The sequence below is a fragment of the Nomascus leucogenys genome, chromosome 19 (genome assembly GCF_006542625.1).
Source record: "Nomascus leucogenys isolate Asia chromosome 19, Asia_NLE_v1, whole genome shotgun sequence".
In the NCBI taxonomy this organism is placed as follows: domain Eukaryota; kingdom Metazoa; phylum Chordata; class Mammalia; order Primates; family Hylobatidae; genus Nomascus; species Nomascus leucogenys.
Window position 1 is genome coordinate 68,103,871 of NC_044399.1, and position 18,023 is coordinate 68,121,893.

The following is an 18,023-nucleotide window of genomic DNA, read 5'->3' on the forward strand; positions in this document are numbered from 1 at the left end:
GCAATTTTGACTGATTTGCAAACATAATCCCCATATAATGTGCAATGCCGGCTGGGCGCGTTGGCTTATGCCTGTAATTCCAGCACTTTGGGAAGGCTGAGGCAGGCAGGTCATGAGTTCAGGAGATCAAGACCATCCTGGCCAACATGGTGAAACCAGGTCTCTACTAAAAATACAAAAATTAGCCGGGCGTGGTGGTGCGTGCCTGTAATCCCAACTACTCGGGAGTCTGAGGCAGGAGAATCACTTGAACCCAGGGGGCAGAGGTTGCAGTGAGCCGAGATCATGCCACCACACTCCAGCATGGGCAACAGAGCGAGACTCCATCTCAAAAAAAAAAAAGAACAGCTCTGTGAGCTCTGGCTGTACTTTACTCCCTGATTACACTTGGCACTTGAACATGGTGCTCATTATGAATCTAAGAAGCTTGTTGCCCTGCCTCACATTGATACAGGACTTCTCATTTGAAAAGGTAGATTGGTCTGTTTTCGCATTCACTTCTCCACATCATGGGGAGGCAGAGAAATCAAATATTAATCCAGCCTAAAGAGGTTAAAAGTCACTTAACTAGTAAATAGCCCACTCAAGAGCTCTGATTTCTTATCTGCGCTCTCTTCTCCCCAATTAATACACTATCTATATACAAAATTCCAATAAGCATACTTTTCATGGCACTGTGATAATTTAGCCCATGTTGATGAGTAGCTTACAGTCTAAGGTTAAAACAAGTTAGATAAACATCTCAATGTATTTTAACTGTACAAGGCTGCATGCTGGATATACCAGATATACATAGAAATCTAAACGTATAACAGTATGTAGGCTTTCACCAGTTAAAAGGAAATGACCAGAAGGGACTTGTTTAGGTCATGGAAGAAGATCAGAAGGGATGGGAGAGATAGATGGGGCACTGGAGGATTCAGAGAACAGTAGAACTGGAAGGGAATGTAGCAAGAGGGCAGTTCTGTTTTATAGATGAACAACTCAAGGGCTAAAGAGGAAAAAAATGACATGCTGAGCTAAATCTGTTGAGTAGATGAAAGGGAAGTGGTTGGGCTGGAAAAAGCAGGATGCAAGCCATTGAATTAATGGTTCTATCTAAACCTGCGTGGGAAACAAGGAGGACCAGAGAAAAAAATGAGTCTAGAAGTGAATGAGATAAGGGGGGATGGGTGGGAAAATGGCAGACTCACTGAGGGTGATGGTCACTCTTTCTGTGTTGATGGCTGCCAGCAGCTGTGTCCTTCGACGGGGGTCAGGAGCATCCAGCGGACATCTGTTTCTGGCGTCACCTCTCGAACCAGAGTCTTCTCCTCCTCTGCTCTCTGACAGTCCACAGTTTCTGCTTCCTGTCCACTCCTTTGATTGAGTTGTTTTTATCCTGACCCCCATTAATCAGCCTGTTGCCTTGGATCCTTCCCTTGCATATCCTATCTTTATCATTTGTCTTTCCTTCCTGCCTGAAAATCCTGGAGGAGTCGAAACTTATAAAAAAATATTTGAATTAGAGGCTCTTCATCGGTTGCCAAATAAGGTCCCAATGCCTTAGCTAAGCACTTGGCCATTGACTGGCGCAAATACACCAGCTTTGTTCCATTCCACCGCCCAGTACATATTTTACACCCTTATGAAAAGACACGATTTCCCCTAAACAATCCCACCCTTTCATAGCTTCATGTCTTCACTCCACCCAGAGTGTCCTCTGCTATAATCCCCATCTGTTGGAATCCAGGATTTTAGAGATAAGCGCAAATAGTAGATATCCATTTTGCTCTTGCCTGCCCAGCATTCATTTCCCTCTGACTTTTCTACAGGAAACACATCTTTCTTCCTCTTAGTCATATTGTCTGCATGTCACTGATCCTACTCCTAAATCCAGTAGTGAACCCATCACTCAGACCCAGCATTTCAGCATATTACTCTTGGCCATAGTGTTGAAAACAAAAAGCGGGGGTGGGGGTCATAGGAATTGTCTCAGGCTCATCAATGTCAATCTCAGGACTTTGACTAAAATTTTAAGAAAAATAATCACAACTTTTTCCTTTGGGGTGGCTGATTTGGCAGGAGTAAGTCTAAGCAAAAGGAGAAATTTAAAGATGTAACTAGGGCATTGGACTTGCTTTTGCCCTGAGAATATGTGCTGATCCTAGGTCTTCAGTTTTCATGACTTTTGGAGCATGAGAAGAAGAAAACAAACCCCAGAAACCCCCAAATAGGCAGGCATATTGTGGTAGACTAGATTATGCAGTCATATTGTGAGAGACTAAATTATTATTCACAAATATTAACTTTCTCCCTGTAGTAGGATTGTAAATCCATGCCCTTTGCCATGGAACTTTGGGATGTCATCCAGTAAATGAATGGGGGTAAACAACTCTATCTTTCTGATTTGAGCTTTGGACAACTGATTTGCTTGGATCAATGTCCCGTGCAGCCTGCTGTGGCTGACCTGTAGATCCATGAACAAGAAATAAATGACAACTTCACAGTCAAAAATAAGCCCACAATCAAAAATATAACAAGTCATGGTAAGTGAGAAACAATAGACAATAGAAACACAAATTAGAAAACAACTGTGCTTAGTATGTTTTAAAAAGTAAAAGATAAGTCTAACAATGGCTTTAGTGCATAATAAACTATAAATGACTATTATAATTAAAAAACAAAAACTTCTAGTAATAAAATAAAACAACAAAGAAAACCCACAATAGTTGACAAAATTCAACAACCCTTCCTGCTAAAAACTCTCAATAAATTAGGTATTGATGGGACGTATCTCAAAATAACAAGAGCTATCTATGACAAACCCACAGCCAATATCGTACTGAATGGGCAAAAACTGGAAGCATTCCCTTTGAAAACCGGCACAAGACAGGGATGCCCTCTCTCACCACTCCTATTCAACATAGATTTGGAAGTTCTGGCCAGGGCAATCAGGCAGGAGAAGGAAATAAAGGGTATTCAATTAGGAAAAGAGGAAGTCAAATTGTCCTTGTTTGCAGATGACATGATTGTATATGTAGAAAACCCCATCGTCTCAGCCCAAAATCTCCTTAAGCTGATAAGCAACTTCAGCAAAGTCTCAGGATACAAAATCACTGTACAAAAATCACAAGCATTCTTATACACCAATAACAGAGAGCCAAATCATGAGTGAACTCCCGTTCACAATTGCTTCAAAGAGAATAAAATACCTAGGAATCCAACTTACAAGGGGCGTGAAGGACCTCTTTAAGGAGAACTACAAACCACTGCTCAATGAAATAAAAGAGGATACAAACAAATGGAAGAACATTCCATGCTCATGGGTTGGAAGAATCAATATCGTGAAAATGGCCATACTGCCCAAGGTAATTTATAGATTTAATGCCATCCCCATCAAGCTACCAATGACTTTCTTCACAGAATTGGAAAAAACTACTTTAAAGTTTGTATGGAACCAAAAAAGAGCCCGCATCACCAAGTCAATCCTAAGCCAAAAGAACAAAGCTGGAGGCATCATGCTACCTGACTTCAAACTATACTACAAGGCTACAGTAACCAAAGCAGCATGGTACTGGTACCACAACAGAGATATAGATCAATGGAACAGAACAGAGCCCTCAGAAATAACACTGCATATCTACAACTATCTGATCTTTGACAAACCTGACAAAAACAAGCAATGGGGAAAGGATTCCCTATTTAATAAATGGTGCTGGGAAAACTGGCTAGCCATATGTAGAAAGCTGAAACTGGATCCCTTCCTTACACCTTATACAAAAGTTAATTCAAGATGGGTTAAAGACTTACATATTAGACCTAAAACCATAAAAACCCTAGAGGAAAACCTAGGCATTATCATTCAGGACATAGGCATGGGCAAGGACTTCATGTCTAAAACACCAAAAGCAATGGCAACAAAAGCCAAAATTGACAAATGGGATCTAATTAAACTAAAGAGCTTCTGCACAGCAAAAGAAACTACCATCAGAGTGAACAGGCAACCTACAAAATTGGAGAAAATTTTCGGAATCTAATCATCTGACAAAGGGCTAATATCCAGAATCTACAATGAACTCAAACAAATTTACAAGAAAAAAACAAACATCCCCATCAAAAAGTGGGCAAAGGACATGAGCAGACACTTCTCAAAAGAAGACATTTATGCAGCCAAAAGACACATGAAAAAATGCTCATCATCGCGGCTATCAGAGAAATGCAAATCAAAACCACAATGAGATACCATCTCACACCAGTTAGAATAGCCATCATTAAAAAGTCAGGAAACAACAGGTGCTGGAGAGGATGTGGAGAAATAGGAACACTTTTACACTGTTGGTGGGACTGTAAACTAGTTCAACCATTGTGGAAGTCAGTGTGGTGATTCCTCAGGGATCTAGAACTAGAAATACCGTTTGACCCAGCCATCCCATTACTGGGTATATACCCAAAGGACTATAAATCATGCTGCTATAAAGACACATGCACACATATGTTTATTGCGGCACTATTCACAATAGCAAAGACTTGGAACCAACCCAAATGTCCAACAACGATAGACTGGATTAAGAAAAGTGGCACATATACACCATGGAATACTATGCAGCCATGAAAAATGATGAGTTCATGTCATTTGTAGGGACATGGATGAAACTGGAAATCATCATTCTCAGTAAACTATTGCAAGGACGAAAAACCAAACACCGCATGTTCTCACTCATAGGTGGGAATTGAACAATGAGAACACATGGACACAGGAAGGGGAACATCACACTCCGGGGACTGTTGTGGGGGTGGGGGGAGGGGGGAGGGACAGCATTAGGAGATATACCTAATGCTAAATGAGAGTTAATGGGTGCAGCACACCAACATGGCACATGGATACGTATGTAACAAACCTGCACATTGTGCACATGTACCCTAAAACCTAAAGTATAATAATAATAAAATAAAAAAAAGAAAGAATGATGTACATAAAAAAAAAAGAAAACCCAAAATAGGCTTAAGCATAAAATATTACATAGCTAATTAGCAGACTATTAGATAGGTCATAAGAAATTATCCAGAATATAGCCCAGAAAGGCAAGGAGATGGAAAATATAAAAGAGAGTTTAAGAGGCATTAGGTAAGTTCCAACATATTTCTTTCTTTTTTTTTTTTTTTTTTAGATGGAGTCTAGGTCTGTCACCCAGCCTAAAGTGCAGTGGCATGATCTCAGCTCACTGCAACCTCTGCCTCCCAGGTTCAAGCAGTTCTCCTGCCTCAGCCTCCCGAATAGCTGGGATTACAGGCGTGCACCACAACGCCCGGCTAATTTTTGTATTTTTAGTAAAGATGGGGTTTCACCATGTTGGCCAGGCTGGTCTCGAACTCCTGATCTCAAGTGATCCACCCGCCTTAGCCTCCCAAAGTGCTGGGATTACAGGCGTGAGCCGCCGCGACTGGCTAATATTTTAAGTTTTCAACTGTATTTTATCTCCTTTTAAAAATATTAGATTCGGGGGTACAAACGCATGTTTGTTACATGGGTATATTGTGTAACAGTGGGGACTGAGTTCTAGTGTACCCATCGCCCGAATATTGAAAAAAAAAGAAAAACAATTACAAAAGAAGGTAGAAATGTCTATGACAGCATGGGGAGTGAGGTATTCATTGAATTGGCCCTTCCAGCACCCAATTGGTAATTTTTCAACCCTCAGTCTCCTCATGCCCTCCCCCCTTTTGAAGTCCCAGTGTCTATTATTTTCATCTTTACATTCATGTGTATCCATCATTTAGCTCTCACTTATAAGTGAGAACATGAGATATTTCATTTTCTGCTTCTGAGTTAGTTCACTTATGATAATGGCCTCCAGGTTCATCCATGTTGCTGCAAAGGATATAATTTCATTCTTTTTTCTGGCTGCATAGTATTCTGTGATCCAGCTGTATTTTATCTCGATTTAGATCATTAAGATTTAATGATATAAATTATGAGACTCATTGCTCTTTACTTTTTTCCTGCCCTCTTCATCTTTCGTGATATCTGTTAGAATCCTATGGTCAGCCAGGCGTGGTGGCTCACGCCTGTAATCCCAGCATTTTGGGAGGCCAAGGCAGGTGGATCACCTGAGATCAGGAGTTTGAGACCAGCCTGGCCAACGTGATGAAATCCCGTCTCTGCTAAAAGTACAAAAATTAGCCAGGCATGGTGGCAGGCGGAAGGCGCCTGAAAAAAAAAAAAAAAAAAAAAAAAAAAAAAAAAAAAAAAAAAAAAAAAAAAAAAAAAAAAAAAAAAAAAAAAAAAAAAAAAAAACTGCCTGCATTTTTTTTTTTTTTTTTTTTTTTTTTTTTTTTTTTTTTTTTTTTTTTTTTAGTGTAATTCTAGCCTGCAAAAAAAAAAAAAAAAAAAAAAAAAAAAAAAAAAAAAAAAAAACTCAGCCCCTCAGCCCTCCCCGAGTAGCTGGGATTACAGGAGTGTGCCACCACGCCCGGCTAATATTTGTATTTTTAGTAGAGATGGGGTTTCACCATGTTGTCCAGGCTGGTCTCGAACTCCTGACCTCAAGTGATCTGCCTGCCTTGGCCTTCCAAACTGCTGGGATTACTGGCGTGAGCTACCACACCTGGCCCAGATCATCCCTTAATAATCTTTTCCAAATAAATGGTGTTTTATTCTTTGCAAAGTGTAGTCAGTTATTTATTCAGTGTTAACAGTTCGCACTGTTGACTAATTTCTCACATCACCACTGCTAGATGGGTATTACTATCACTTCAATGTAGAGGAAACTCTGGCTCAGTCAGAAGAAGGAACTTGTCAAGGTCACAAACTAGCCAGTAGCAGGGCAGGGTGTGAGTCCACATTTGGCGGATTCAAAAGCACATGCTCACCATCCATTTGCAAATGCAAACTCTTCAGCTTTAAGAGATGCTTTCCTAAAAAACCCTGTGAGGTGTCAAATGACAGTATCCTAATTCTAGTGGTGTGCTCGTCTTGGGCTCTCCAAGAAAAAAAAAGTCCCAATTTGTAACGTTTGCTGATTTTATTGCCATAAATAATTCCATCATGGCTGATTTCAAGACTCGTGAAGCTTCTGAATCTTTAACAGCTGGCTCTCAGGAGCTGGTAGGAGCCCACTACAGCTCATCACTGCAGAGTTCCCATTTTACCGATGAACACACCAAGGCCCACAAGCATCCATTTGCTTGCCATAAGGCCACATAGCTGATAGCCAACCCTAGATGGGAACTTAGGACTTGTACTAAAAGACCCTTGATGGCTGCCACAACTCCCCTCATAGACACCATGCCAGGTAAGGAAAGAAAAGTGCCGCTACTGAAGACAAACAGCAAAATACCTTATTGAAAAGGGGAATGTTACAGGCATGGTGACTCACCCCTGTAATCCCAGCACTTTGGGAGGCTAAGGCAGGTGGATTACCTGAGGTCAGGAGTTTGAGACCAGCCTGACCAACATAGTGAAACCCTGTCTCTACACAAAAATTAGCCAGGCATGGTGGTGCCCACCTGTAGTCCCAGTTATTTGGGAAGCTGAGGCAGGAGAATCGCTTGAACCCGGGAGGCGGAGGTTGCAGTGAGCCGAGATCGCACTGCTGCATTCCAGCCTGGGCTACAGAGCGAGACTCTGTCTCAAAAAAAAAAAAAAAAAAAAAAAAAAAAAAAAAAAAAAAAAGTTGGGGGGCATGTTCTTAAAATTTGATTTTTTTTTTCAGTATTCTGTCAATAACGGGGGTTCTTCATTCAGAAAATGGACTAAATGGAGGGGCCTAGATAAATGAGCAAAGAAAGAGAACATCAGAAGAGAAGAAGAAAAAGATAAGATGGGTGAAATGAAGAAATGTTAGCACAGGTGGGAACTAAATGGACTAAGAGAAGAATACTTCCAGTGTGTCTCCCACCTCTTCTCTCTGCAGCTCCACCTCACCGTCTTCCGATGAAGACCAGCATTTCCACAGGGTGGGCACATCATCATACACAACATTCGAATCTCACATTTCCACTACCAGAGAGGAATATGGAGTCACCGTTTCTGGCCCTCAGGACTAAAAGCATACTTCTGAATAGCCCATGAGTCAAAAGAGAAATCATAAGGGAAATCAGAGGGTATTTTGAACTGAATGGAAATGAAAACACAACATGGAATTTGGAGAACTGGAGAAATTTATAACAGTAAATGTCTATATTAGAGAAGAAAAGGGCTGGGCGCAGTGGCTCACGCCTGTAATCCCAACACTTTGGGAGGCCAAGGTGGGTGGATCACCTGAGGTCAGGAGTTCCAAGACCAGCCTGGCCAACATGGTGAAACCCCATCTCTATTAAAAAATACCAAAAAAAAAAAAAATTAGCTGGGCATGGTGGCGAGTGCCTGTAATTCCAGCTACTTAGGAGGCTAAGGCAGGAGAATCACTTGAACCTGGGAGGTGGAAGTTGCAGTGAGCTGAGATCTCACCACTGCAGTCCAGCCTGGGCAACAAGAGCAAAACTCTGGCTCAAAAAAAGAAAAAAAAGGAAAAGAAGAGAAAAGAAAAGAGACCTCAGATCAATTACATCAGTGTTCACTAAAAAAATAGGAAAAGCAAATTAAATCCAAATTAATTAGGAAAAAGGATGTAATAGACATAAAAACAGCAATCTCAGAAATGAGATAGAAATGAGAAACCCACCCCCACACACACATAAAAAAAAATATCAAGGAAACCAAACGCTGGTTCTTGAGAAGATTTTTTTAAATTGATAAACTTCTAGCCAGAGTGATCAGGCAAAAAAGAGTGAAGACACAAATTACCAATGTCCAGGATGAGAGAGGTAACATTAGTACAGATTAGACAGATTCCCACAGGATAATATTGGGATTTTTTGTTCCAGTAAATTGAACAACTTAGATGAAATTTGCAAATCCTTGAAAGATACAAACTACCCAAAAAAATGGATAAATTGGACTGCTTCAAACTCAAAAATTTTGCTCTTCAAAAGACTATATTAAGATAACAAGAAAGCAAGTCACAGGCTGGGAAAATATATTTCAAAGATACTTATGAAACAAGTCACAGGCTAGAAAAATATACTTCAAGATACTTATTTCAAAGATACTTATGAAAAGGACTTGTATTTAGAGTATGCAAATAAATCTCAAGACTCAGTTTCGGTGAGAAATACATTCGTAGATTCCATAGGCTGCTGGCTGCTGGTTGAACTGGCAATTTTTCCAGGTCTCTTATATGAAAGGTAAGGAACTGCTTGGTAAAGAGTGGGATATGACCATTGATATTGGGATATCTGGGAGGATTCAAAAGGCTAGGACTCTGTTAAGTTTCTGGTTTCTTCTAAAATTATCCCCATTTCTCTTCTTGTCTGATTAAATTAGAGCTCCCTTTTTGGGAAAAGGCTAATCATTTCCCTCATGCCCCATCTTTTATTGTTTCTTCCTTAGTAACCAAAGTCAGAATTCAGCACAGCTTTTAGAATGAAATGAGGCTGGAAGTGGGAAGGGAGGTGTAGTGAGGGCTATCTAGCAGAAGCCTTAGAAATTTCTTAAAATGGGTGCTGGGCACGGTGGCTCATGCCTATAATCCCAGCACTTTGGGAGGCCGAGGCGGGTGGATCACCTGGGGTCAGGAGCTTGAGACGAGCCTGCCCAACATGGTGAAACCCCGTCTGTACTAAAAATACAAAAACTAGCCTGGTGTGGTGGTGCATACCTGTAGTCCCAGATACTTGGGAGGCTGAGGCACAAGAATTGCTTGAACCTGGGAGGCAAAAGCTGCAGTGAGCCAAGATCGTGCCACTGCATTCCAAGCTGGGCGACAGAGCAGGACTCTGTCTCAAAAAACAACAACAAAAAAAAAAAACAAAGAAAAAAGAAAGAAAGAAAAAAGAAAAGAAAATAGAAATTTATTAAAATGGGGAAATTTTTTCAGGGGATGAATCTTTTGAGTAGTCAGCCAAGACAGACAAAATATAATTTGGGATATGACTCAATGTATTAATATGAATACATTCACCTACAGATCTAGTTTGAAAATCAGCCTGCTATGATTCTAAGGGCTTGCTGATCTGGCTAACACAATCCAGACCTAATTGTGGTCATAAAGAAATGAAATCAAAAGACACCAATTAAAAGGCAGAAATTCAAAGACTTCAGCAGGCAGGGAGGGTGGTGTGGCTTCCCCTTGTGTTCTGCCCCCACACCACTTCTCACATCCGCCAGTGCTTCATCCTTGCCAGGAGTGACAGATAAAATGAAGTAAGCAAAGAGGTCCTTAAAAAGTACTTCATGGGCTGGGCACAGTGGCTCACATCTGTCATCTCAGCACTTTGGGAGGCCAAGGTGGGTGGATTGCTTGAGCCCAGGAGTTCAAGACCAGCCTAGGCAACATGGGGAGACCTGGTCTCTACAAAAATACAAAAAAATTAACTGGGCATGGTGGTGCGTGCCTGTAGTCCCAGCTACTTGGGAGGTTGAAGTGGGCAGATTGCTTGAGCCCAGGAGGTTGATGTTGCAGTGAGCTATGGCTGCACCACTGCACACTCTAGCCTGGGTGACAACAGAGCAAGATCCTGTCTCTAAATAAATAAATAAATAAATAGCACTTCATGCCTGTACTCAAGTTAAATAGGAATTCTGCTGGATAGGGATGCTGTTCAAATGAGGGTCTTGATCTTGGGGGCAATAGGAGAAGCCCAAAGTGGCCAAGCCCAGATCATGGCAATTAACCATTAGAGGTAAGGTAGACAGTCATAGAATTAGATCTCCAGGGATGGTATGACATGCAGAGAATGCTGGCAGTGACTTCGTGCTCCAGAAGTTAAATTCACAGCCAGGCTACTCAGTTCTTTTTTTTTTTTTTTTTTGATAGGGAGTTTTGCTCTTGTTGACCAGGCTGGAGTGCAATGGAGCCATCTCGGCTCACTGCAACCTCTGCCTCCCAGGTTCAAGCGATTCTCCTGCCTCAGCCTCCCAAGTGGTCGGGATTACAGGCATGCGCCACCATGCCTGGCTAATTTTTGTATTTTTAGTAGAGACAGTGTTTCTCCATGTTGGTCAGGCTGGTCTTGAACTCCTGACCTCAGGTGATCCCCCTACCTCGGCCTCCCAAAGTGCTGGGATTACAGGCGTGAGTCACCCCACCTAGCTGCTACTCAGTTCTTAATTATTTCAAAGCAAAAATGCTCACTCATAGAAAACTAGGTATCTAGCCTGTGTTGAAGATCTTAACTTTTCATCTAATTCCCTGTCCTGATTCAGTTCATGAATCCAGACTCCCTTAAATGACAGGATGGCTGGGTACTAGTGAGGAAGAATTCTCTATGACTCCACATCTGCCCCATAAAGCTTTCTCCCAGCCATTCCAAAAAGAAATGACAGCCATTTGCCTGGACTGACACTAAGCCCCAGGAAGCCAGAACACCACTGGGTTTTGTCAGTCTCAACAGGAGCTTATGGTGGCCAGGTGATAAATTGATTCCTAATCTAAGTTTGCATCTTGGCAGGCCCAGTGGAAACCGGGCTCTTTCTTAGGATATTTCAATATTCTGAGTGTTTAGTTGACTGACCTCAGCAAGTAACCGAATGCCCACACTGGTTTCCCCTGGCCAAGTTGCTTGTGATCCTGTTAAATTTCATAATACTTACAGTACCTAAAATTACCTTAGTTATGTTTGCTGTTTCTTTGTCTCTTCCAACTAGAATAGAAATTGATTTAGGCTGGGCGCAGCAGCTCACGCCTGTAATCCCAGCACTTTGGGAGGCCGAGGCGGGAGGATCATGAGGTCAGGAGATTGAGACCATCCTGGCCAACACAGTGAAACCCCATCTCTACTGAAAATACAAAAAAAAAATTAGCCGGGCATGGTGGCGGGCGCCTGTAGTCCCAGCTACTCGGGAGGCTGAGGCAGGAGAATGGCGTGAACCCAGGAGGCGGAGCTTACAGTGAGCCGAGATTGTGCCACTGCACTCCTGCCTGGGCAACAGAGCAAGACTCTGTCTCAAAAAAAAGAAAGAAAGAAAGAAAGAAATTGCTTTAAAGGCAAGGACCATTTCTCTTAATTTACTACTACATTCCCCGAGCCTAAAACAGTGTTTATTATATAATGAACTCTCAAATGTTTATAGAATAAATTATGCTAGGATCAAGCCCATGTCACTGGAGAAATCTTTCCTAATCACTAAAGTGAATCAAAAGCAAAAGTGCCATCTCTAGAAAAATCAGCAATCAGGTCACAAAGACGTAAAACCTGCTGTGTCCTGATTCCTATCACATCTCTACCCACCTCACCCATCTGATACGAAAGGTTAATGGGACTTAGAGAATAACCGTATCTATCAAAGACTTAATCAAGTAGTGGGACCAGATATGGTCTCTTTGCCGGAATTAGTAAATACAGCTCCTGGCACTTGAGAATAAGCTATTGATCTGGAAAACGCATCTTTCTCCATGTTGATAAACAGAGAATACCAGAAGCAATTTGGTTTAACTGACAGAGTTAGCAGTATACCTTCAGAGGGGTAGCATGGCTTTTTCCAGTAATTCAGAGAAGGAACTCCAGAGCCAGGATTACCTGGGTTCAAGTCCCGGCTCTGCTACTTACTAGCTGTGTGACCTTTGGCAGATTACTTAATCTCTCTGTGCCTCAGTTTCTTCACCTGTAAAACAGAGATAATAGTACCTGCCTCAAAAGTTTATTATGAATTAAATGAGTTAATATTGTACAGTGCTTAGAAGATTGTCTTGCCCACAGTTAAGTACTATATAAATGCTCATCAGTGGTCATTATTAACTGCGATCTCTGCAGCTCTAGGATGAAATCAAGTCAGCGCGTGCTTGATTAGCTCACCGTTCCTCAGGACATCATGCTGGTGCTGTGTCACTGCAGGTCATATCCTACTGACGAGATGTAGCTAGAACTGTAATTATATCCTCCTGTGGGCTATGGCCTCTCCTCCTCTAGACTTCCTGGCTTTCTTCTCTGATCCCGTGGGCCCTTGGAGCTTTTGGCGCTACCTGTATGACTGCTCAGCCCAAGAGTCTGGACTTGCAAGACCTTCCTTCCACTAGTGGAAAAGAGCAGGAGTGGAGGATAAAGGAGGGGGGCCTCAAACCTGGGAGACACTTTAGGAGTCAGGAATGGGCTGTGACCATCAGACCAGTGACCAAGTGTAGGAGATCGGTCAGGAGATGGGAAAAATGGTAGAAAGATGCAAACCTTCTTGAAAGGCCGAGAGGTTTTACAAAGCTTCAGAAAAGGATTTGGCTGAAGGCAGCCAGATTCTCTTAGCCGGTGCCTGAAAGCTTAGGTTAGATAACAAGGGGATGTAAAGAAACTGATCTAGGTAAGTTTGTTTACTTAGGCCTTGGAACCTGGCCTTTTAAAAATTTGATTATTCTACTTTAAGTTCTAGGGTACATGTGCACAGTGTGCAGGTTTGTTACATAGGTATACGTGTGCCATGTTGGTTTGCTGCACCCATCAACTCATCATTTACATTAGGTATTTCTCCTAACGCTATCCCTCTTCCAGGGCCCCACCCCCCAACAGGTCCCAGTGTGTGATATTCCCCTCCCTGTGTCCTGTATTCTCATTGTTCAACTCCCGCTTCTGAGTGAGAACATTCAGTGTTTGGTTTTCTGTCACAAGGAACCTGGCCATTAGTCATCCACACAGGACTGCTCTCTCTGAGGAGGGCGACCATGCTGATTACCCACAAGTGTGTTGACTCAAAGCCTCTGTCATTAAACCTGTGTTGAATAAATGCCCACAGGGCCAGCTTGTCAAGGCACGGCTCCTGACTCTTCACAGCACCCTCCTTGGGGTCTGTAAGTGGCCTGTCCCCTAGCCTGCTCTTTCACTGGATACCTGTGTCTGAGTGCCTTCCTTCATCTGTCATTCAGCCAGGGTCTGCAGGTCGGACCTGGCAACCAAGCCTCAGACAGCAGGAACAGATCCAGGCAGAGGATCTGAGCTTCCAGAGGGAGAATGGGAGGCCCCTTTGGCCATCCTGAGCTAGCTCCATCTCTGGCTATGCTCCTCTCTGGCTCAATGGCTTTCAACTCTTCTCTAACACCTAGCTATAAATCCCTAGGATCTTTGTGATAGGAAAAAAGCATCCAGTGGTTCTCCCATGCTTTCCCCTCAAGGATCACTTGACCAGAAGCCTGCAGCCTATCATCAGATGCATGGCCAAGGTTGGAACCATGACCCTATTGCCTCCACTCCAGGCAGAAATTGGACTCAACCATTTCCCATGCTCTGTTCTCACAGGCTTCTACCGGGTCCTTCTAGAGGGAGAAGCGACCTCAGGGAAGGGGATGCAAGGGTGCCTCAGGCATCCTTGTTGCAGACCCCAGAGGGATATATATCCACCAGGCGTCAAATGCAATTGCCTCTTCCTGAACCTCCACAGTTCAGAGCCTGGAGTGAATGTGTTACGGAGAACACTGCTAAGGCCTGGGACCCTCTCATGATACCCCAACAACCCAAGAGTATTCTAAAGGTGGAGTCCTTCGAAGAGAGAAGCCAGGGAGGTGCACGTCTGAGTTCCAAGCCAATCTCTTGGAGGAGGAAGAAAGGGAGACTGAGCTTAGGAAGAGCATGGGAACTAAATGTGACAAATTGCTCTGAGAGTCAACAGAGGAGGAAGAACCAGAGAAAACAGGAAGACTCCTAGACTCCTATTTACCCAAGAGCACTTGGACAGCCATATCTTCCACAGTACCTAAGCGTACATCAGTGTAAGACTTGAAGAGAGCATGGACCTCTTCTGCAATGCAAACACACAGGTTTACTGGTATACACATTGTCTTCTGGGGTCAGGTGGCTGGGTCCTCTTGCTTTCTCTATTATCTCAGTTCTACCTGCTAACTGTTGCTGTGATCAAAGGTAAGTTGTCTTTTTCACTGGGGTAAAAAATGGACTCCATCCTTCCTTTTTTGTTTTTCTGTTTTTTTGTGGTTTTTTTTTTTTTTTTTTTTGAGATGGAGTCTCGGTCTGTCACCCAGGCTGGAATGCAATGGCACAATCTTGGCTTGCTACACCCTCCACCTCCTGGGTTCAAGCAATTCTGCTGCCTTAGCCTCCCGAGTAGCTGAGATTATAGGTGCACGCCACCACGCCCAGCTAATTTTTGTTATTTTTAGTAGAGACAGGGTTTCACCATGTTGGCCAGGCTAGTCTCGAACTCCCGACCTCAGGTGATCTGCCCTCCTCGGCCTCCCAAAGTGCTGGGATTACAGGTGTGAGCCACCATGCCCAGCCCATTCTCCTTCTTAAGAGAAAAAAAAAATGTAGCAGAGACATATCAATGAGTCATGCTATATGTATGAAGGAAGACTTAATTCTTGGGATCAGGTGTCTTGAACAAATGTTTCCCGTCAAAAAAGGAAGTATTTGCAGAAGAAGGACTGTTTAAGCACAGGTGACCTCAACTGTTGAGCCCCAGGCCTGGGGTCAGGCTTAGCAGCTTCTAAGTAAGAAATGACAGGATATTTGTAAGAGTCGCTACTGAAGAGTGTGCAGAGCTTTAGGAAATGGGACAGTCAACTAAGAGTCTGTCAGGCAGATGTGGAACTCACGTCTTTTCAAGTACAAGCCCTCCAGAGAGAGGCCTGAGGAGGCTTCCACTTCTTTAGAAAACAGCAAGTCGTTGGAACGAAAAGCACTTTTAGATTTTAGAAAGAACTCAAGTAACTACTTTCTGATAGCAGTAGCAATGAACCAAGTTTACCCAGCAGGAATGAAACAAGGTCATTTATCAGACTTGAATAATTCAGACAGCCATGCGTGTTTCATGGACAGGATTTTATTAAAATTGTACATAGATCTCATATTTAAATTAAAAAATGAACATTTTTTTCTAGTATCAAAATAGTTATTTTTAAAATACCCTGAAAAACTTTAATACAATTTTTAATATATTAAATATTCACCTGAACTCTCAGCCATTTATCTCCCATTTCTCTTTGCTAGAATCTTGCCTTACCATCACTATCATTCGTTTTTGTTTTTTCTCTTTTTTTGGCATCTTTAATGCTTATCCCAGAGAAGCATTAAAAATAAAAGATTTTTAAGTCCACAGTTTTTCAAAAAAAAAAGAAAGAAAAAGGAAAAGGCAGTGACAGTATTTGACATGACATTGAAGATTCTTATTAACCAGGTTCACCTTGTTTGCCCACATCCAAAACTTTTTAGTAAATACCAGTTCTTGCCCTGAAACTGGTAATACTGACCCAATAGCATCCTCTAGTGGCCAGACTGTAGCAAAGCACCCAATGATACAGGAAGGTTTTGGACCTTGGGTTATATGGACCTTGGGTGTTGGAAGTCTAGATATGGAGAACCCTCCACCCCCCCGGCAAAAAACAAAACGAAACAAAAAAAAAAAAACTTTTTTTTTTTTTAGGGATTACAAGACAACTGGCTTCCTGGAAACCCACTCTCAACATAAGCTGCCTACAGTTGCTTGGCAAAGTCCCAAGAATGCCAGCGTCACACAATACTGACACGCTCCATCAAAAGCTGGACTCTGGTAAGGTTTTCTTTCGACCTAAAGAAAGAGTGTGGTATTTGACCCTCTGAAAGGTGCCATAAGAAGCCTGATCCCCTGGAACAGTCCTCTGTGACATGCCCAGTGCACTGCCTCTCGGGGCCCTGCTGGCTTTACGAGGGAGGCGGAGAGAGCTGGGGGCTGACCAGACATCCCTCTCAAGCCGGCTGCCCAGGCCCCTGGCCAGGCCCTCTGGGATCCTGAGGGCAGGAGGTGAGCCTGGAGGCTGCCCGTCCATGGCAGGACTCAGCCTGCCACTCACCAGGGAGACGGGGGGCACCTGTGGAGAGACTTCTGCCCTCTCATTCCTCCTGTTCTCCTTCTTCCGAAACACGGACCTCAGAAGGGTGAGTGTCCCCTGCAGGGGTCTGTCTAGCTCAGAGGTGCCTCGGCGACTGTCTTTGCTGTTTCCAGAGAATCCCATATAGGGGGAGGGTGGGCTGCTTTGGCTTCCCATCTGGAAGCTCTCCTTCCAGTTCATGGCCTTCTGGCCCTCCGGTCGAGCTGGTTTCTCATGCTCCACTGAAGGCATCACAGTGAGAGGCAGGTCAAACTTTCTGGGAAGCTTGATGTCCTGTCCTGCATTTTCCTTGAGGTTCCTTGCTGTGTTTGGACCATCTGAGTTTCCAGGGGCCAGACAGTGGTTGGATTGAGCCAAGGGACAGGGCACCCCGGCTGGACCTCTTTCAATGGCCCGCCCACTATCTTCGCTGTTAGCAGGAAGGGCGACGTTGGACCTCGGCGATGCTGACTTCTCATCCTCACCCGCAGTGCCCGTCAACAGCGACACAATGGACTGGCTCGTGGACCGAGGTCTTCGTCTGGATTCCAAGTACTCCACCAACTCGACGGAGGCACCTGGTGGTTTCTCCTTGGATCCAAAGGACCACCGCAGAGGCATGGTCTTAAACGGTCCCTGCTTGGCTCGGGAAGTGGTGGGTGCCTTCATGCTAATGCTTCTGCCTTTCACGCCCCGTACCAAACGCCTGGGCTCCAACCCTCCTGAAAGAGATAGAGAGACTGTCATTGTACAAGCCACCCTGCAGCTGAAATGCCAGTCATCTAACATTCACTGAGCACCTCTGATGTGGCAGGCACTGTGCTGGGCACTGGAGACACAGCAGTGAAGAAGCCACATAGGGTTCCTGCCTTTGGGGAACAGCAATGGTTTCACCCACTCTTCCTCAATATCCACTTACACGTTTGAAGCCACAGGGTAAGCCAGTGCCAAAGAAGGTATCTACATGCTGGGCAGCACAGACACCTGGCAAAGCTCAGTCTCACGGGCATCTAGCCCTAAGAATGAACATCAGTTTCATCCATCTTTAAATATTCCCATGAAACGGAATGCCCAGCGAAAGTTCCTACTTTTCTAGGTCATATTAGGTCCTTGTACCTTTCAAATGCAAGAATCTCAGATATCCTAACCCTGGGCTAAAAAAGAAAAAAAAATGGTATTAAAAAAATATGGCGAAAACCACAATTACTTTTGCACCAACCT

The 18,023-nt window shown here is 43.4% G+C and overlaps 1 protein-coding gene across 2 annotated transcripts in view; it reads right to left on the minus strand.

Annotated features, from left to right (window-relative positions):
* Nucleotides 1-15,762: 15,762 nt before the first annotated feature.
* USP43 (ubiquitin specific peptidase 43) overlaps nucleotides 15,763-18,023 on the minus strand; it is a 78,578-nt gene continuing 76,317 nt past the window's right edge. For both annotated transcript variants that reach the window (XM_012501341.2, XM_003274671.4), the window contains exon 15: nucleotides 15,763-17,524. In XM_012501341.2, coding sequence (XP_012356795.2) covers nucleotides 16,488-17,524 — 1,037 coding nt within the window. In that variant the 3' untranslated portion in view covers nucleotides 15,763-16,487. The remainder of the gene's footprint in view (nucleotides 17,525-18,023) is intronic.